This window comes from Microcebus murinus, chromosome 1, assembly GCF_040939455.1.
Source record: "Microcebus murinus isolate Inina chromosome 1, M.murinus_Inina_mat1.0, whole genome shotgun sequence".
Taxonomy (NCBI): domain Eukaryota; kingdom Metazoa; phylum Chordata; class Mammalia; order Primates; family Cheirogaleidae; genus Microcebus; species Microcebus murinus.
In genome coordinates this window covers 13,679,041-13,701,347 of record NC_134104.1, presented here as the reverse complement: position 1 = coordinate 13,701,347, position 22,307 = coordinate 13,679,041, and the positions used below count along the sequence as shown (strand labels likewise).

At 35.4% G+C, this 22,307-nt stretch overlaps 1 protein-coding gene across 1 annotated transcript; it reads left to right on the top strand.

Moving 5' to 3' along the window:
* The first annotated feature begins 17,306 nt into the window (after positions 1 to 17,306).
* On the top strand, positions 17,307 to 17,876 carry LOC105880096 (keratin-associated protein 13-1-like). The gene has a single exon (XM_012780867.3). The coding sequence runs from the start codon at positions 17,361 to 17,363 to the stop codon at positions 17,874 to 17,876; it is 516 nt and encodes a 171-aa protein (XP_012636321.2). The 5' UTR covers positions 17,307 to 17,360.
* The last annotated feature ends 4,431 nt before the right edge of the window (positions 17,877 to 22,307 follow it).

Here is a 22,307-nt window from a genome sequence, read left to right as displayed (position 1 = left end):
GTTGACGGGAGATGGGAGTTCAGCTGAGTTACGCTGAGCAGATTCTCTGAATTTTCATGTCATGGTCTGGACTCCACATTATATATACTCTGAGACCTGGGTGTGTCCCCTGTCCAGATGCTCCCTCCACCTTGCTCACCTTTTATATAAGAACACCTGTCTACATTATTGCTTAAGTTTAATTTATCATATCTTCACATACTTAATTGTACTCTAGTCACTCTGGTACACCTAGGAGGAAGCCATTCAGTTTCTTTCCCCGGAATCAGCTGTGTTTTGACCTTCAATGTTATAGGCCATCACATTTCTCAACGTCTCCCTATTATTATCTTTGTGTACACTGTGTTCTTGTCTACCAAATGGAATTACATAAACTCTTTCTTCATTTCCATTAAGTTAGCAGGCACATCTGTGGTTACTATTCAAAATAGTTCGTTATTTTTTTATAAGCACATGGTAATGGATTTTTTTTCAAACACAAACTATATTTAGTGGCTTCAACAATCTGTCAGTTAAGCCTTTTACTCGTATCTTGAGCTCAGGATCAGAATTAAGGAGTGCAACATTGCCGTTGGTGTTTGTAACAACAGACATCCTTAGAGAGGCTTTCTTAGACCATGATCATTTAGGAAATAATAAGCACACCCTTTTAGTGAGACTCTAAATAGAAGGGTTTTGCATTTGTTTTCTGATGATGATGATTCTGTGTTGTAGCAGGCATTATTCTATGCTTATGCTCTAAATCAACTCATGGGGATTTTCAAATTTTGTTTTAGTTTTTTTAAAATTGCTTCTTGATGAAAGAACAGATTGTTAGCTGCAATTATTAATATATACCTAAAATAACATTTCAGAAATTGTTAACATTTTTCGAACTTACTAACTTGAAATATTAGAGCTATATGGGTCTTTAAATATCCCCTTGTCAATCCAGGCATGGAAAAATTATGTCTTAGAGAGGTTCAATAACTTTCCTCTAATTTTTCAGTAATATAAAAGTGAAATTGAGGCATAAACCACAGTTTCTTTATGCAGACTCAATTTCAAGTACTTTGCAAATAGAAAAGCAATTTTGACTCTAACTTGTCTCAGAAAAAAATCTATTAAGCTTATTTATACTAAAATATAAAAGCCTAATAAAGTCTTGTTTGCCTCTTCTAAAGATATTTGCATTGAATCGTATTCAACAAGGGAATTCCATGCATTACTGATCTTTATACACTTAAAGTATATTTTATTAAATAGTTTCTAGCCCACGAAAGAGAAAACAATCTGGATAATCCATGCTTAGATTAATAGAAGAAAAAAAAAGCCTTCTTATCTGGTTTGTGGTCATTCTTCTTATTTTGAATCTGACATTTTATTTGGCTTAACTAAGGGAAATGGCATTCACAATTATCATTTAAGAGAGACCCCCTTAACTACCTGAAAATTAGCTTGCTTTATTCCAAAGCACGCTGCTTCAGAGCACTTAGTTACTTTGTTTTATGATTATCTCTCCCATGCAGAATCCAAAGTGTGGCATGCATCACATGAAGTGCCCTTGTGCAATACTTAGACCATCACTCTGATTCACTGAAGTAAAATATGCTATGCTTTATGAATGGACACCTATTAAATTTTCTGAAAAAAAAGATGTGCCACCCCTTCATATATGGGATTCCTTATAATGCCAGCCTTTAATTCCTTTAGAATGGAAAACATTTATCTCTTCCTGCTAAATGTTGATTCTGCTAAAAGAAAAAACAGAAAAAAAACACAACTTTCTAATATCGAGAAGTTCCTGCTTTTCTAGGCTAGCTCCCTATGTCTGGGAATAAACATTAAAGTAACTTGGGAATAAGTCAATTCCAATTAACATTCCCTCCGCCCATTCCTAATTAGGTTAACACTTTTCATTAGACTTATGTGTACTTTGTACAAACGCTAATGAACAACTCATAAAGGCTAATAAATGTGTCCCTCTGAAAGGAAGAAAAAGCAAAACAAAACTAGAGTAGCTTTAATAGTTCAGAAGTAGATTGCTGGAACTAATAAAACAATCTATAGGCTCCATATACACAGGCAAAGTGTTTAAGAAAAAAATTTCACTATCTGGGTATGTCAGAGGAAAAATGCAATACTGAAAACATTTCTTTTCTTTTTTCTTTTTTTGAGAAGTTGAGGAATACTAACACTACAGAGAATGAAATTAACATGAGAATATCCAGTTGCCACACGCACTTTATGATCTGAATTACTTGAAAAGGGATTGTTTTTTCAGGTCACCATAGTAATGCAGCTCAGACTTCAAGATGACAATCTTCTATTGCAATATTTCTGGGCACTCTTAAAAATCTTTCAAATTAGGCAAATATTAGGCAGTGGCATAAATAGTAGAAATCCCTATGTTTCACCCTATATCTTTTTTCCTTACTGTTCACCTTTCTATTTTATCTTTAAAACTGGCCTTCTCTAGACCTATTAGAGCCTTTCGTTTCCTGGTCTATAAATGTTCTTCCTCATAACAGTCATTCTTCACTAGATTTTACTTTCAAAATTCTCTTACCCTGAAAGGACCTATCTGTTAAATTTTAATGCAAAGTATGGACTGAAGGACCCAATATTGGATATAGGACTTGATGGGAACTGTGCTCATGCTCATGACCTCTTCCCCACACACCCCTCCAAGCCTGCCCTGGGCTGCTGCTTTCTTGGAGGCTGTCCCACGTCTTCAAGATTCCTACAGGCACTGACTCGTCCTGCCACACTCTAGTGATTCCTCCTTCAAATTGACCCTTTTTGTGTCTTCAGACCTCCGTCATCCACAACTTTTAATATAAAAAAGGCCAATGTAGCTGATTTCTAAACAGCTGCTTATTGATCTCTCTGTTCTTTTTATCCCTTGTAAGATCTTATACTTGTATTTCCCCAAGTCAATGAAAAACTGGAAAACATAAAGAAAATCATACAGAGTAATAAAGGAAATTTTACAGTACTTTACTGGAATGCCTAAACTTGCAATTCTCACCATTTTGTCAGATTTGTGTTCATCTCTGTCTTTTTTTATTTTTAATTTTTATGCATCATAGTAGTTGTACATATTTACGGGGTACATGTGGTATTTGAATACAAGCATACAATGTGTAATGATCAAATCTGGGTAGCTGGGAAATCCATCATCTCAAACATTTATATCATTTGTTTGTGTTGGGAACATTCCAAATCTACTCTTCTGGTAATTATGGTTAACCATAGTCACTCTATTATGCTACCAAGCACCAGATCTTATTCCTTCTACCTAACTGCATTGCTCTACCCATTAACCAACCAATCTCTGTTTCCACCTCTAACCTTCTGAGCCTCTAATAACCACCATTCCATTCACTGCATGACAGAGACAAGCCCCCGTGAGCCAGCCTCTCAGTCTGATTCTCCCTCCCATCTTCCCAGTAATATCACAATAAGCATTCATTTTTGAGCAGCCTTCCAGGAAATTTTCTTTACATATATTTATAGATACATGCAGTTTATTGTTTTGTTATTATTGTTTTAAGTTACAATAATGTTATCTTCTTGGACATACATTTACAGCTTTCTTTTAACATTCAAATTATTCAAATAAAATATTTAAAATATGTCCAGGTTGATAAAAAATTTATATATTTGTGTATTTACTTATCACCACTAAAGTATTGCTTTTAAGTGCCAGGCACTGTTCCTAGCACTTTGTTACAAATATTAGCTCATTTAATCCTCATAATAATCATCCATGGTACACACTGCTTTTATTCTTATGCTATAGATGAAGAAACTGAGACACTAACTGGTTGAGGTACTGCCCAAATAACCCATGCAATTAGTACCAAAGCTGGGATTTATACTCAGACACTGACATAATGTCAGGGTTTGTGCAAACACCACCTTGTTATGTTATAAAGATCTAGTTTCTTCCTTGTTATTACTTTATAGAATTCTACCATATAAAAATACTCTATTTATCTCACTACTATTTTTATTTTTTTCTGTCACAAACCATGTGGGAAGGAATATGTCTAGGGCTTCTGGCACATATACCCAGCTAGTTGCTGGGTATATGTGATTTCAATTTAGAATGGCAGGATCATGGCTCTTGGATTTAGGATGGCTCCATTTGAACTCTGACTCCATCACTTAATAGCTGCACAACACAGACCTATTTAAATTTCTTCTTTTTTGTTATCTTTTATACATTATTATGGAGTCATTTGTTATTTTAAATTTATTTTTAGAGTTAATTTTTATCTCTCCTTTAGTGGTGTCAGCTCACATCTTTTGACTGCTTTCTATTTGAGTTGTGTTCTTATAATTGAATTTGAAGAGTCCACTATACACCCATGATTCAAGTCCTCTATCAAAATATGTGTTTTTCAAATATATACTTCTATACTTCTATACTATCTATACTTCTTGTGGCTTATAATTTCATTTTCTTATCAAAGTCTTTGAAGAACAGATGTTTTTAATTTTAATAAGGTCTATCTTAGCCAAAAATCTATTAGAAGACAGTATAGATAGTTTAACATTTTTAAATTTTCCTTTTTTATTTTTGCATATGGATATGTCCAAAAGTACCAAGATCATTTGTTGCAAAGACTGCCCTTTCCAATTGAATTATCATGACACATTCCTCAAAAGTCTACTAATGATACTTGTATAGATTTCTGGAGTCATGCTTCTGTTCCATTGATGTATATATATGTCTATCATTAGGCCAAAACACACAATATCATAATTATTATAGCTTTGTAGGAAGCCTTGAAATCAGATTGTGAATCCTCAAACTTTATACTTTACTTTCAAACTTGTTTACCAATTCTATTTCCTTGTGCGCTTTCATATATTAATACATTTTAGAATGAATTTACCAATTTCCATAAGAAAAAAAATCCCTGATAAGATTTTGATTGGGATTACGTCAAATCTATGAGCAATTTGGGGAGAATTGGCATCTTAATAATATTGAGTCTTCTGTTCTATGAGCATTATATATCTTTTTGTTTACTTAAACATTCTTTAATGCCTGTCAGCAATATGTTGTCGTTTTCACTATACAAACTCTGCAATTTTGCATATTTTTTTAGACTTATAGCTAAGTATTTTATGTTTAAAAATGCTTAGCCATTTTAAACATAATTTTTTAATTGAAATTTCTATTTGTTTATCACTTTTATATGGAATTCCATTTTTATATCTCATGTCCTGAAATTTTCCTAATTTATTTATTAGTCCTACTAGATACCTGTAAATTATTTCATATATTTTATGTATGCCATTATGTCATCTGCAAATAAAGACAGTATTTTTTCTCTCTTTAAATATGTATGACTTTTGTTCTTTTGGTGTTATTATACTAGGTATAACCTCCAGTACAATGTTGAATGGAAGTGGTCAAGCAGACATCCTTTCTGTGTCCCTGCTCTTAGGGAAAAGGAGGATTTAGTCTTTCATTATTAAGTATGTTGCCAGCTGTCGGTTTTTGTAGTTGCCTATTACCAGGCAGAGGAAAGCCTCTTCCAAACTTTATTGAGGGCTCTTGTCATGAGGGCACAGCCTGCTCCTAGAGTCCTGGATTTGAGCCTCATTCTGGGCAGCATATGACAAGGATGAGTAGCCCTATTCTAGCCAGTTAAAGTCGGACAGAGTTTTTAAAAGCAATGGAACCAGTTCCTTGGATGGTGTCCAGGGGTGTTACCTTGAGAAGGAATTGGGTCCTCTATACCTCGTCATAAAGGTGAGGTTATGTCTAAATTTATTTACCAAAAAGTGCAGATTGATTTCCTATAATTTTAAAATGTTTATTTTAATAGTTTCAAGAACTCTTGACATTAAAACATGACCCTATAAATCTTTGTTATAGAAAACCACATTTGTTAAGATGTATTTGTTAGCTTAAAGTGATGTCAACTATGTTTGCCATAGCTTGTGAATTTTAATTCACTCTACTTGTAAGTATTAACATCTTAACTGTGTTGTCACTGAACTAACGATAATGAACTCATTCTAGTGGTGCAAAAGCCTTGGGAAGTTCTTTGGAACTAGGAAAGGACCTAAAAGCATTCCTAATTCTTTAACAAAAACTTCAGGTACAATAGATTAGAGGGTATAATGCTTACATTTGGAACACAATGAGGAGTCTTAATTTGTCTATCTTATTAAATAGTAATAGTAAATAATATTTAACAAGTATTTAATATGCATTTAAAGCATTTAGCCAACCATTGAGCTAAGCATTATATATGACACATAAGTTATCCTATTTAACTCACAATAGTTTTGCAATAATTATTATGCTCTTCCCCCCCCATAATTAATGCAAACCAGAAAAATCAGTATCTAAGATCTACTACAGCTTCAGACTACCACTCTAGACTTTGATGATACCAAAAATGTTCTATGTTCTCTAAAAGAAAAAAAAAAAAAACTCTTTCTTCCTAATTCTACAAATTATTCTCCCTGGTGAGCTATAACATCGGAGACTATGTGCCATCCTTTGCATGCACTGCCTTAGTAACATGAAAGATAAGTGAGAAGTGAGGATGGCTGGGAAGGTAAAGAGTGAATGATTGGAGGCAGGGTAAAGAATGAAGAAATATTAGGAGAACAAAGTGGGATATATTACTTTAAATATGGGTTAAAGCATTCTCAGAAGCTGTTTTGGTACCAGTTATATTCAATCCTATTTAAAGTAAATTTTCATTAGATTGTTGTCTAGGCATAATTAACGCAAACCAGAAAAATCAGTATCTAAGATCTACTACAGCTTCAGGCTACCACTCTAGACTTTGATGATACCAAAAATGTTCTATGTTCTCTAAAAGAAAAAAAAAACAAACCTCTTTCTTCCTAATTCTACAAATTATTAGATCTTTCCTGAGAATCTCTTTCAATTCAACTGAACTCTAAAGAGCTAAACTTGAAAATCCACCTCAAAAAATGCTTCCTTTAGGAAGTTTTTACTAGATTTTTCTCTAACAAAATCCCATTAGTTCAAATATGTTCATAAATTTCATCACAGTTCTCTGAAAGTCCACCCTAGAAATTACTTCATTTTATCTTCTAGTTTGCATGACAAACAGAGATAGATATGATCACACAAAAGCATAAAAAGACAAGTTCAAGTTCAGGACTCCTGACAATCAATAACAAACTCATAGAGGAGAAAGCATTGATGCAACACTACGAAGTTGAGCAAGTGTAGTACAAGAACCCTCCCTGAGTAAAGAGAGATTTCTTGAATAAAAAGAGATCAAAACAAAGGAATTTGGACCAACATATCAGCTAGATGGGAGGGTGAGAAAGTAGCAGAACCAGCAAATACTTAAAAACCCTACCAGAAACCAGTGAGATACTGCTTTACCCCTGTCAGGATGGCAATGATTAAAAAGTAAAACAAAACAAAACAAAAAACATGTTGGTGAGGATATGGTGAAAAGAGAGCACTTAAATACTGTTGGTGGGAATGTAAACGTACAACTAGTACAACTGCTATGGCAAGCAGTATGGGGATTCCTCAAAGAGTTAAAAGTGGACCTACCATTTGATCCAGCAATCCCACTACTGGGTGTCTACAAAGGAAATGAAGTCATAATATCAAAAAGACACCTACACCTGACTATTTCTTATAGTACAATTCACAATTGCAATGATATGAAACCAACTTAAGTGCCCATCAACTGAGGAGTGGATAAATACAATGTGGTATGTATACACCATGGAGTACCACTCAATCATAAAAAGGAATGAAATAATGGCTTTTGCAGCAACTTGGATGGAACTGGAGACCATTATCCTAAGTGAAGTATTTTACGAATGGAAAACCAGATACCACATATTTTCACTTGTAAGTGGGAGCTAAATGTGGGATATATATGGTCATAAAGAGGTGTAATGTACATTGAAAACTACTAATAAGACAAGGGGAGGGAAGGAAGAAATGAGGGGTAAAAATCTACCTGTCAGGTACAATGTATGCTAATCTGGTGACAGGTACACTGAAAGCCCTGACTTCAGCATTATATAATTCATTCATGTAACAAAAAACACTTATACCCTCCAAATTTTTGAAATATAAATAAATAAATTAAAACTCTATCAGGAATTTTACCCATACATTCTTATTTAATTTCCTAAGAAATATATGCGATAAATTATCATTCACATTTTCCAGTTGTTAAAACAGAAGCAAACAAAATTTAATAACTAATGTAAGGTCACCTCTCATAAGCAAAAGAATTATGATTCACGTTTAAGTTTGTTTTGCTGCAAATTTCACTGATTCTATTCATTCACTCATTTGTTCTAGTCATTTCATTTGCTCTCCTGAGTATTGTACACAGAATAGGTATTGCTCATTTTGAACAGGTGTGCTGATACTGATATATAGATAGATGCACAAATGAATGAGTAAATTAATGAAGTCTATGGGCTCACTGCGGTCTGATTTATTGGAATCAAATCTATTTTCAAATCCTCCCAAATTCTAATTATTTTAGGAGCCTGAACTATATTTGTGGATGAATTCGGATTCTGCTTATTTGAGATAACACTTAGGTCTCAAGTGGAATGCCTGGCAATGAAGAAAGATCTTTTCTCAACACATTTCTTACATTGTGATCTTAGCTTTATCTCACAAGGGATGTGTAGAAGCTAATCAGTGTTTAGGGATTTTAAAAGATGTCTTCCTTGGGGCTCCAAGTTTGGATGGAGACCAAGAAAAGAAGAAAAGATAAATAGGAGAGCTAATTAAGAATCTAACTAGAATAGTGATTTTACTATCTGAGGCACCTGGCTCAAATAGTCTCCAGAAACTCTATACCTCACAATTGAGTGAAGTTCCTTAGCAGGGCTAATGCATTTTCATACCAAAGGCAACTGACTAAAGGCACACAAAACACATCGAAATAAAGAAGTAGAATTTCTATGATAGGCAAATTATATGATTTCTATGATAGACAAATTATTTTAAATAAGCTTACATCTTTTTATTTTGGGAAGACACACTGGAAAAAGATGATCTAGAAAATATGGAACATAAAATGTGTTCTAAGGAGAGAGAGAGAAAGAGGAGAGAGGAGGGAAAGGAGAGAGAAGGGAGAAAACGGTGAGGGAAGTGAGAGAGATTGAGAGAGAGAATTTCAGAAGTAACAACTTGCAGATTTCTAGTTGTGACATAGGTTAATGAGAAATTAAAAAGATTCATGTAGGTGTTTGAAGATGGCTTTGAAGGCCTCTTTTTCTTGGAAATTGATAGGCAGCTCCTGAATTAGAAGATCTAGAATCTCCTTAATAATAAAGTTAGGGGAAAAAGTCTTGAGATCCTAGAAATGCAACATATTGATCTTTAGACCTGTGATCACAGATTCGTTGGGAATGAGGGACTAACTTCTCCTGGAGGAGGAGGAATAGGAGTACAACTGAAGTTTAATCAATCCATCACCTGGTATAAGGGAGGTCACAGATCCACATCTCAGAGACTGGAAACCACAGAATCCACAGCCTCATGCTCAAAGGACAGGCTCGTGATAAAGGGTATCCATAAGTGAGCGCAGGGTGGCTGGCAGTTTTTTGGTGGCCAGGAGAAACTTGGTAGACACTACTCAATGGGAGTCACTCAGCCACTCAATTGCTAGCATGGGAGGAGTCCCCTTTGACAGATGGAAGATACCATTAGTCTGCTTGGCCTGCCATAACAAAGTACCACACATTGGAAGACTTGAACAACAGAAACTTACTGTCTCACAGTTCTGGAGGCTAGAAATCTGAAATCAAGAAGTTGGTAGGGTTGGTCCTTCTGAAGGCTGTGAGGGAAGGATCTGTTCCAGGCCTCTTTCCTCGGCCATCTTCTCCTTGTGTCTCCTCACATCGCCCTTCCTCTGTGTATGTCTGTCTCTACATCCAAATTTCCCCTTTTTATAAAGACACTAGTCACATTGAATTAAGGCCCACCCTAATCACCAAACTTCAACCTGATTACCTCTATATACACTCTATCTCCAAATAAGGTTATGTTCTGAGGTACTGAGGGTTAGGGCTTCAACATATGAATTTTGGGGGCAATGAAATTCAAGATACATAAGAGGACACAAACAGTCACTAAAAGTAAAAACAAAAAAAGAGGTACTTTATGATTTTAATTAGATATTATTTCCCAATTTCAGTTTTCCTTGGGTTTAATGAGAAACTATAATGAATTTTCTTCTAAAGAACTTTATATATAGTTACCACTGATATATGAAGAAAGCCTCCTAACATTCAGAGTCCTTTGAATGTCACTAATCAGTTATCTAATTAAAATGAAATTGATTTTCCCCTGCAGACATGGCTGAATATGTTTTATTCATTTACTTAAGAGACACGGATCATTCCTTTCTCATTTGAAGGATGAAGCCGGCTCTCTTCATGGCCAATAATCCAGTAATCACCAAGCAACATAACAGGGCCTCCTGCCACCTCCCATTTCTGGTCATTTCCTGATGACAGGATGCCATGCCTTTTATGTCTACTTCGTAAGGAATCAGGCAGCAAAATCTCAAAGTCCATGAAGTGATAATCACAGACTTTCAGTTGTCAACAAGTAAAAATAATAAAGTCAATACAAAAAATGCTCGTATTCATCTTTTTAAATAAACGTTACTGAAAGTCCATTGCAAGTCAATAACTGAGGAATAGACATCGTCCTTCTCTTCTAGGTCCTTTCAGTCTGATAAATTAAGATGAGCTATTGCACAAACCTAGAGTTTCCTAAAGCACCATAGGAACAACAGATTAAGAGTCCTGGAGGCCGGATATGCACAGCTGTGAACAAAGTCTCATTGGCACCCTGGTTGCAAATCATCTTGCGATTGTTTGCCTTTTAAAAATATTCTATTAAAAAGTCATTCTAATGCTGAGATTTTAAAATTTAAAATAGGACCTGGAAGCTTTTCAATGATTTTTAATTTAAAATTAAATAAAGAACCAATAAAACCAATTAAATTTAGAGCATTCATTTTAAGAGAAATGAATAAAAACACTCAACTACTTTGGCAAATAAATGTACAAGAGAGTCAACTTTATTCAACCAGTGAAATAAACAGAAAAGCAATGTTATTCGATCAATGGAGCAAATAGAAATATTTCCTCCATTTGAAATTATTCCCAGTCTAGAAAGCTAAACCAAGAAGAAAGGTGCTTAAAATGAGCATAAGGAAAGTAAAAAAAAAAAAAAAAAAAAATAGAGAATGGAAAAGAGATGGAGGAAAACTTAGATGAAAAGGAAAAATAAAGGGAAATTAGAGAAGAATAAAAGAAGATGAGACACATCATGTGAACACATTAAGTCATTATGGGAAGTCATTGATTACTGATTTTTGAAATGCTGACTGGTCTCATAAAGGTTTAAAACAATGCTTTTTATATGGGATTGCATGTGCTATGGTCTTATTTTTTTAAAAGTATACTGTTTGAAATCTTAAATTTCTCATTTCATTCTGAATGTTTTGCTCTTGTGCCAAAGAGTAGCTTGGACCATAAAAATGTACTTTAAAATATTTACAGCAGTTTTTCTTCAAATTTGATACCTCAGAATCACCTGGGAAGTGTTTGCTTTTTTTTATTTTTGCAAAGGTTTGCAAATATTCCTAAGTAATTTCCTAGCAGTACTCTAGTTATTTGTACCCTGGATATTATATTTATGTATTTGTGATACCCCCATTTAATTATCATAATAATCCAATGAGGGAGATATTATCATCCCATATCACAGATCAGAAAAGGGAGGCATGAACATTTCAAGCCAATGGCACAAGATCCCAGTGCAGGAAAGGGAATCAGGGTTTGCTCCCTGGCATTCTAACAGCAAAACACACTTTTATGTCTATGCCTCTATGACACTTTGGTCCATAATTGCAATGACAGATCTATCTCTTCCCCAGCTTGTCATGGGGTGGGTGGGATTCTGACATCTACATTTTAAACAACGTTTCTTAAACTCCAAGGGATGAGATCATGAGTGATCGAACATACTCCATTTCACAATGCCCTGCAATTACCTTATTTGTTTATTGTTCTAAATTCCAAGTCTTTAAATATAAATCTAAACCTGGAAGTAGGGTGAGCGAAAAGTCAATATGAAGAAAGACAATGAGAAAGGAAGAAGGAACTCTGTTTATAGCATGTCCCCAGGAATAAACAGGCTCAACTATGTTCTTAAACCCCTTTCACCCCAGTCACGAAAACCTCAATCTACTTTGAATGGGACAGAATTTACAAAGGAATTAGTGTCTGGGCACCAGAGATGATGATGCCACAAGCAAATCTCAGCATCATAAGATTTGGGCACTGAAATGGGAAAGTGAACAAACTGAGGTAAGCAGTTTACCACGCTAGTAATGGAGAAAACCCAAACAGAAACTTACATTAGAGGTTTTCTGGGTGTTGGAGCTCCGCCCACTTGCCCCCAACAGACACTAGGACACTATGATCATCCACCTACCATAGGGCTCAGCCAACTAGGGCGACACTAAATAAAATCCACTCCAGAGAAAATTAGGCTCTATTCCTATCTAGAACTCTTGACCTGATCTTGTTTTGCTGTTTTGCCTTCATATGAGGGTTCACAAGCCTAAGAAACAAAGAAACCTCAAGTATCCTCTACCTCTATCATCCTGAAAATACAGAAGCACTGTGCAATAATCCTGCTCCTCTTTACTTTTTCTTTTCCTACTCTCCCATCCAAGCCTTCCTTGTCTATGATGTTTCTTTTTTTTTTCTTTCCTGCCCTGGGAATGAAGGGAGCTCATGAACAGGAAGCTCACCTAACCCTATGTCACTTTCCAGAAGTTAGATGAATAAATGCAAAGTATATATGGAGTTCCATTCTGTATGCTATTGATCATTTCTTCAGTCTCCAACAAAGACTTTGCATAGAAGGAAATGAGGCAAGGAATGGGGACACCCCAGAATCAGGTGGAGACCAGACTTTCTTAAAGTGTCACGGAAGGAAATGTGTTCACACATGTCTTCTAGCATGTTCTCTTTTCCCTGTACCTCACTACTTCCCACCAGGCCAGGACTTGATCCCAGCTAGATAAACACAAGCCTATGGGTTTTATCTGACACATCATTGAGGCTTCTTATTCTTGAGTGAAAAGGCTTCCAAATCTGTTAATAGATATAGCCAACTTTCACTCAGCTGCCCAATCAAGGAACGAACAAGCAAAAAGTAGTTAACATTTACATAACCTTCTCACATGCTTGATTTCATTAAAGATATCTGCATGTCTAACTTCCCTTTCCATTCTATGAACATTTATCTATGGAGTGCCTACTATATGCCAGGGGCTGTCTCTGTGCCGCATATGTATTTAACATGCCATTCATCTGATTGCTAACTGAAAGCCCTTTTTATCCTGCCTCCCAATTTCAGCTGTCACAGCCTGTCAAAATTGCTATTCTCTCTGGTATTTATGGTCAAAGGAGTCATTACCAGTTATCATGAGGCCATCTGTACAGTGTCACTGGCTAGTGACACAAAGCCTCTGCTCAAACTCTAAGATGCTCCATCTTGCAAGATGGATATTAATGCCACTAAATCCATCTTCAGTACTCCCAAACAAGAACATTTGTAATAGCTATTATATTTGTGCAATAGCATGAAGAGAGGGTATAGCATATTATTATCAAGGACTGCCCATTACGGTAGAATTATGATAGTATAACAAGCAGAAAATAGATTACCTTTTCTATTTTTAATGTTGCACTTTAATATATTTGGACAGACAAGTCCTGTCCAGAATTGGTTACAGTGGTCAGGCATGTAGTATGATTTCACAGGGCTATGAGGATCTCCTGTGGGCTTTTGGCTAGATGTTAACACTTTAATTTAAGGGAATAATTTCCAACAATGATGGCACATCAGAATTGTGTGGAGCAGCCTTAGGAGGAATTCAAACATCTGGGTTCTTCATTTTTTTTTTCGGGGTGGGGGAAGTTATTCATGTATTCTAAAATGACCCAATGTTAATGCTGTTGCATACTCAGATACTACTGATTCAAGCCTTTGCCCAGCATATAAAAACCAACCCAATTTTGCTGGCTTATAAAGTATTTGAAGTCAGAGGAGATAATTTCAAATCACCACATGATGTAAGCAGATCATAACTATAAGTGAGGTGGTTCATTTGACCTGTGATATTTTTCGTGACTGATATATTACATACATCATCACAGACACTTTGTATTTTCCTATTAAACATGGAAGAATATCCTCCACATATGCAGGGCAGTAGTTTGTTTTCATACATTTTCTTAAAACTCAAGGCTTATTAATTCATCTCACATTCTCCCATTGATGATAGAGACATCAACTAACACACACACAAAAATAATAGTGCAGGCTTGATGACTAATCACAACTGAAATTTGGCTTTATAGCTGAGAGAACAGAGGAGTGCTTAGAGTTATGGGGAATTATAAAGAACATGCCCCATGTATAGATAAATGTTGATAGAATGAAAAGGCAAGTTAGACATACAGATAGCTTGTACATAGATCCAGCTAAGCAGCAGTGAGAAAATCCAGTGTCGCTAGATTTTCGGAATTTATTTCTAAGAAAGCACATCTCCATCTTTTATGCTGAATTATTTTTATTTTTAAATATTGCAACTAATTTAGAGTTTATGAAAAAGCCCATGGGGGCCTATATTTGTGAGATGAACAAAGCTTTGTGGGCAGGATTTGGTAGAGGACCTGAGAGTTCCTGGTCTATTATCTCCACTGGTATCATTCACCACCACATTGCTGTGAGGAGGGTTGTATGTGTAGAGGGAAGAGAAGGGCACCGTTGCATGCCTAGATGGGAAGACAGACGGTTGTGCCATGATAAACAAATTTGCTGACATCGTTATTTTTATTAACGCTGGTCCTACTTCAAGTTAATACAAAGTCATTTTTGGTTGTGATAAGATGGCTATTTCTAAAAAGTTCTTTTTGAAACAGGGATTTGTGAAGGGAATGGTCCTCACAACATTGCATAGGCAATGTTGGCCTAGGACTTTTACCCCAGAGGCCAAGAGCCTATAGGAAGAAATTTGGAAATGTAGATGATCAAAGGATAAACTTGTTAAAAGTAGCTGTTTGATGTGGGCACAGATATTTCATCATTTCTTTGACTTTATACAAGTCCTAAATAGTGGGTCTTTCAAAAGATTCCAATTAAATATACTTTTAAATTAAGAAAAAGTTAATAATTTTAGTACCCATTATATAATTTTATTACATTTTCACTAAATAGATTTGCAACTTGGTGACATGGTTTTATACTTCTCGAGCCCTGATATCACGTATGTGCTATGTGTTACATCAGGGCATTTGTCTTGAATTGTCAGGAAACACATAGCTATATTCAAAGAACATAGTAAATCTATCAGACATTTTCTTATTTTGTTTTGTGGTTTGATTTAGGGTTAAATAGGGGCAAAGACAACAAAAGCAACAACAAAAACACATGTAAGAATGTCATTACTAAAAGTAAGGTTGGAGTTCTGGGGAGACACATTGCCATGACGGGTGTCCAGAGGAAGACCTGGGCACTCCATGAAGGTCCCTGATAGTGCAGAGAGACCATCATGAGTACATATTCAGAAGTCTTGGACAGGGCATCTTAGGTAGAGGCAGAGACAGACACAACCTAATAAAGCTTAAGCTTGACAGCCCTTCTCTTGCTTGACATTTTCCAAAGCTCCATCGGTTCTCCTCCAGGGAGACTGGGAGGAATCTTCAGCTCCAGCTCTGCTGCTGTAGCCTAGGAGTCACTGGTGGTAGTCCTCAGGCTGTGGGTGTATCCAGAGAGCTGGCTGCACTACTTTTAGACACATTTGGCTGCCAGTGTCAGCCTTATAAACTTTAGGGAGCTTTGACTTCAAAAAGAAGGATTAGAACAAAGACACTACACTGCCACGTGCTAGGAGGCCTCTAGAACCCAGGGTACAAAGCTATTTGCTGCTGACCCTCATACACAGAACCCCAAGTACCAGCAGACTTGGGTGTGGCAGGGAGCCACGGACACCTGGCTGAGATGAGCATAATCTCAGGCTTGAAGCACTGACTGAACAGAAATGACAGAGGAGGTTACAGGTGTGGCATTACTGTCCATGTTGAAAGAAGCTCTTCTGTGTCATTAAAAATGATTCAAGCATTTTTGATGCATAATTTTTAGAGGAAAACTGGATTATATTTCTATTCTTTCTACACAAAGTTATGTTGACAAAATCATTGTCATGTGTAGAGGTGATCAAGGACTATGCAGCCAAAAAATGTACAGAAATGGTTATAGATGATGATTATGATGATATCATATTAATTGCCTTGAATTTGTGATATTTGTGGGCTTTTTCAACTTTGGAAGTTTTTATTTGTTATTTTTATTCTAAATTAACATTCATGTTTACATCTATTATTACATTCATTATGTTGTTTTATTTTTCTTAATGAAGATCTCCAAACATACTTTTCAACACCCACAAAATCTGAATCTACATCTGGTAAGAAAGCTGGGACAGAATGATGCACCACAAGCAGGAGAAAAAAATACAAACTGGCATGACCTTGCAAATGCTCACACGGCATTCAAACTTTTGAGGTGGGGGTTTAGAGATGCTGTGGGAAGGTAGATCCCAGAACATTTTACAAATATGAGAGTACAATAAAAAAGCCATGAAATAAGTTTATTTTGAAACAATTTTGATTTGGTTGAATAGAATGGAGTATCCACCCATTACTTGTGGGAGAAGAAAATCCTGAAAGTCCTGTCCCTCCCTCTGCCATTGTCACTAGTGGCTGCCACTTTGCTTTTCATCACATGGGTCCCCATGGGTCTTTTCCAGCTTTTGTTTTGATTTCATTTTTCTAAACACTACGTTTTCCTAAATATTTATTCAGAATTACGCCCATTGACTGCATTGCAATCTCCACTCAAGGTAGAAATGCCTCTTTAGCCAACACAGGAGCAGATGTATAAGTCATGGCCAGAGAAAATAAGAGGGGCTTTCCTGGCCATGATGGAGCAGGCATTAATGACATGTAGTCATAGCTTTTGTGACATGAATGCATTTCATTGACATAGAGCCATAAAAACAAAATGAGTTCACCCATAAATATAAGATGAAGGAAGTTAGTTACCTACAATTAAAAGAAGATTACTAAGTTACATATATGCAAATGAGGGAGTTCAAATATGGAAAAGATGACATCGTAAAGTGCCACACCCATTGCTGAGAGTATATAAATGTCCCAATCCGGAGTGGCATTCAAACTTACAATCTTCTTAGTTATACTCAGCTGAACTCACATCTCCCATCAACATGTCCTACAACAGCTGCTCTAGAAACTTCTCCTCCCGCTCTTTTGGGGGCTACCTGCGCTACCCAAGCTCCTCCTGTGGCTCTTCCTTCCCCAGCAACCTGGTCTACAGCCCTGACCTCTGCAACCCCAGCACCTGCCAGCTGGGCTCCTCTCTCTACAGTGACTGCCAGGAGAACTGCCATGAGCCCACCAGCTGCCAGACATCCTATGTGGTGTCCAGTCCCTGCCAGACGTCCTGCTACCGCCCAAGGACCTCCTTGCTCTGCAGTCCCTGCCAGACGACTTACTCTGGATCTCTGGGCTTTGGGTCCAGCAGCTGCCGCCCTCTGGGCTATGGATCAAGGAGCTGCTACTCCCTGGGCTGTGGACCCAGCGACTTCAGACCCCTGAATTATGGAGGCTGTGGCTTCCCTTCTCAGAGCTGTGCGTCAGGATTCTACCGCCCATCCTACTTGGCTTCTAGGAGCTGCCAGTCTTCTTGTTACAGACCAACATGTGGATTTGGCTTCTATTGATCATCTTACTAATTTACTAATCTTATTGACCAATGTCATTAACAGCTCTACTCATAATCTTTACTGTCTTCATCATTTATAGAAAGAACCATTCTCTAATTATCAAGTTCTCAGCTTTTCTCTGGCCCCAAATACTGGCTGAGAGACTTTATCCAAAAAACTCTGTAATTAGTGTACTATCTAAAAATAAAGTCTGAAGTATGATTAGATGGAATCTATAGTGTTGATTTTTCTTCTACAATTGTATGAAAGGTCAAATCATTTTAATCTAATAAATGTATTGGTTCTAATACCCAGTTATGTTTGTTGTTATTGGTTTTAATTGTTACGGTTTTGGTTGTGATGTGTTAGAAGGATTCTGATGCAATGATCAGTACACATTTTTAAAATCCTATGGCTCTGGGGACTCTAAACAAACTTTTGGGGGCTTCAGATGTTTTTCTTACTCAAACTATAGGTGGTGGAAGTCTATTGTTTGCATACATAGACTTTTACTAATTTAACTCTCAGGATCAGGAATTACCTTAATTCCCTTATAAAATGTGGATCCTCTGTCTGTGCCAACAAGTATAAGGTAGCAGACTGCTTCATAGTTATATCAGAAATGCAGAACAAAAATAATGTTTAGATTTATGTGGTTCTGTATATACATTATAGAAAAATTGAATTGAAGAAAAATCCAAATGATAACTATGTATGAATTTGAAGTAACTCTCCTTGAAGTCACTCAATATTTGTTGGTAAAAGTGATCAAATGCTTGCATCTTACCAATGAATATTCAGCATGATCCATTTTTCTACATATGTGTAATGAGGAATATCATGAAACGTGAATGGAGGTTGACATTCTACCTTGGTTTTTATTCATGTTTCAAACTAAATAAAGGCAAAGATAACAAGCTTTTGATATAATCAGAAGCAATGATGTAATGTGTATCTAAACATAAAGTTGGGGAAATGTTATTTCTCTTTATTGTAGTAGTAGTCTCTGTTTTCTCAGATCAAGTAATTCCAGCAACAGTGAAGTGTGAAAATAAATAGCTTTTAATCAGGAACCTAAAACTGGAGAAGAAAGAATTAAAACAATGTTAAGTAAATATTCCCATTCATTATTTCTTTAGATTGTACAACAGCATTTAGAGAAAGATATCCATTATAAATTTAAGTTAGATTATATGTAAGAATATGGAGATACAAAGGCAATAAGGAAATTATTAAAAGGAAAATACATTCTATGCTATATTAAAAGATTAGCAAATCTTTGACTTGCAAAGACACAAAAGTATTGAAGGGGACAGCCTGGGGGAAATCTGGGAAGATGAACTGCGATAAGCAAATTAGAAAGACTGAAAAGACTTTATGTATTCAAGGATATTGGAAATTTAGTTACATTACCTTACAAGGAGATTTTACATAATGTGGCAATGACAAATATAGTTAAGGATAGTTTGATTTAAGGATAGTTAATGATGAATAGCCATCACTTCATCATTTAAAGGTATTAAATTTTATGTTTTGTTTTCATCTCCTCTATTCAAATTATTAAAAATAGTCCTGTAATTGGGTACTTTTACCCCATTTGCTTTCCTATTCTAATCACATTTACATATTTTATGAAACAAATCTTCCATTCAATGATTAGGTATGATTTTTTAAGTTTCTACCTGAGGGGGGAATAAGGTAAAAATAAAATGTTTACAAATAAAAAAAAAAAAAAACAACATTTGAAACTAGTATCTTTTGTCTGGAAAATCTAGACAAGGAAAATACATATGAAAATATCCAGAAATGACCAGGGCCCAAGTCTTAACAAATAAACAGAAAGTCATATAATTTGTGACTACTTTTAGAGCAATGTTGCTGAATCTCAAGGGAGGTGGATGAATTCATCAACTGGGGTAACAGAAATGAAAAGTTAGGAGTTCCCAATGGTTTGGGCCAAATATTTTAGGATTCTGAATAATGCATATAAGATATAAATGTAAATATAGAGACAGAATTATACAGATACAGTTGTAGATATAGTTAAATATAGGTATAGATGAAGATACAGATATAGTATAGTACACAGTGAAAATTAACTAGACTTCAAGAAGTTAAGAAATGACCATATCTAAAATATACATCATGTAGTAGGAGAAAACTCAAAAGAGTTTCAGTTAATGAAAATATTAGACATAGATCTTAAAATAACTACACGTGACCTGCTTAGGAAATAAAAGAATTGACTGAAAATTTTGGAAGAGCACTGAAATATATTAAAAGAACCAAATAGAAACTTTACAATTAAGAATACAATCAGATAGCCACTTGTAGAAGGCTGAAGCAGGATCCACACTTTTCACCTCCACAAAAATCAATTCATGCTGGATAAGAGACTTAAACCTAAGGTATGAAAATAGAATTCTAGAGGAAAATGTTGGAAACACTCTCCTAGACATCGGCCTAGGCAAAGAATTTATGAAGAAGACCCCAAAGGCAATCACAGCAGCAAGAAAAATAAATAAATGGAACATGATCAAACTAAAAAGCTTCTGCACAGCCAAACTCACAAAAATCAGCAAGAAAAAATCAAACAACACTATCAAAAAGTGGGCAAAGGACATGAACAGAAACTTTTCTAATGAAGACAGAATAATGGCTAACAAACATATGAAAAAATGTTCAATATCTCTAATCATCAGGGAAAGCATATCAAAAGCACAATGAGATATCACTTATTTCCAGTAAGAATGGCCTTTATCAAAAAGTCCCAAAACAATAGGTGTTGGCGTGGGTGTGAAGAGATAGGAACACTCCTACACTGCTGGTGGAACTGCAAACTAGTTCAACCTCTATGGAAAGCAATATTAAGCAATATTTAATATTTAAGCAATATTTAAGCAATTTAAGATACCTTAAATTGATACAAGTGGATCTACCATTTGATCCAGCAATCCCATTACTGGGCATCTACCCAAAAGATTAAATGACACTCTACAAAAAAGACACCTGTACTTGAATGTTTATGGCAGCACAGTTCACAATTGCAAAGCTGTGGAAACAACCCAAGTGTCTATCAATTCATGAGTAGATTAATAAAATGTGGTATATGTATACCATGGAGTACTATTCAGCTCTAAGAAACAATGGTGATATAGCACATCTTATATTTTCCTGGATAGAACTGGAACCCATTCTACTAAGTGAAGTATCCCAAGAATGGAAAAACAAGCACCACATATACTCCCCAGCAAACTGGTCTTAACTGAGCACCACCTAAGTGGACACATAGGAACTACATTAATTAGGTATTGGGTGGGTGGGAGGAGGGGTGAGTATATACATACATAATGAGTGAGATGTGCACCATCAGGGGGATGGTCATGCTGAAACTCAGACTTGTGGGGGAAGAGGGACAAGGGCATTATTTGAAACCTTAAAATTTATACTCCCATAATATGCTGAAATTTAAAAAAAGAGTAGAATCAATGAAATAAATGTAGAATTTCACAGCAAGTGGCAAATGTGCTAATTTGTTACCAAATCAACAATAATGCATGCTATGATTTCTAAGCCAGCATTGTCCAACAGAACTTTCTGTGGTGATAAAAATGAATATTTTTATATTCATTTTTTTCATATTCACACTTTCTGTAGAATAGCAACCACCAGCCATATGTATCTATTATGCATGTAAATGTGGCTAATAGGACTGAGGAACTGAGTTTTAAATTTAGTTTTATTTTAATTAATCTAAATTAAATTTGGCACATGTGGTTAGTGGCTACTCTATTGGATAGTGTGGCTTTAGGGTAACCTCTAAATGAATATTAAAATAATGCATGTCATCCTGGGTGGCCAACAGAATGATTGTTAAGAACTATGCTGTTTTATATCATATAGCATGTTGTTTGAGGTTAGTAAAGCAAAAATAGCATTGTTTTGTTTGTTTATTTTGCCTAATATATCTTTTTGTATTTTCCTTTTCTATTTCCTTATATTTAATCAAATCTCTTTAAAGTAAAAAATTGTTTTGATTTTTAACCTAGTCTGATATTTGAAGTTTTCTTATTTGGATTTCTAGTCATATTACATTTCATTTAATTATTGTTAAATTTAGATTTCTATCTACCTGCTTACCATTTTATTTCTATTCCATCCATTCCCAATTTTTTTCTCATTTTCATACTTGTTTGGGGGAGGAGGGCTTAATAAAATAGTTTAAACCTATAATTTCACCCTTTTAACACATTTTTTCCAATTTTTAATTTTTTAGCAATTTCTTAAAAGATTTTAATAATCATTCACTATTTATTAGTTTACTTCTACCTATGTGTTAAGAACCACAAACTATTTTATTAGTATCATGAACAATATGAATTCAAACATAATTTACTTATATTTCAGTCATCCTTGTGCCTTCCAAGCTTCTTTGTGAGATTATTGTCC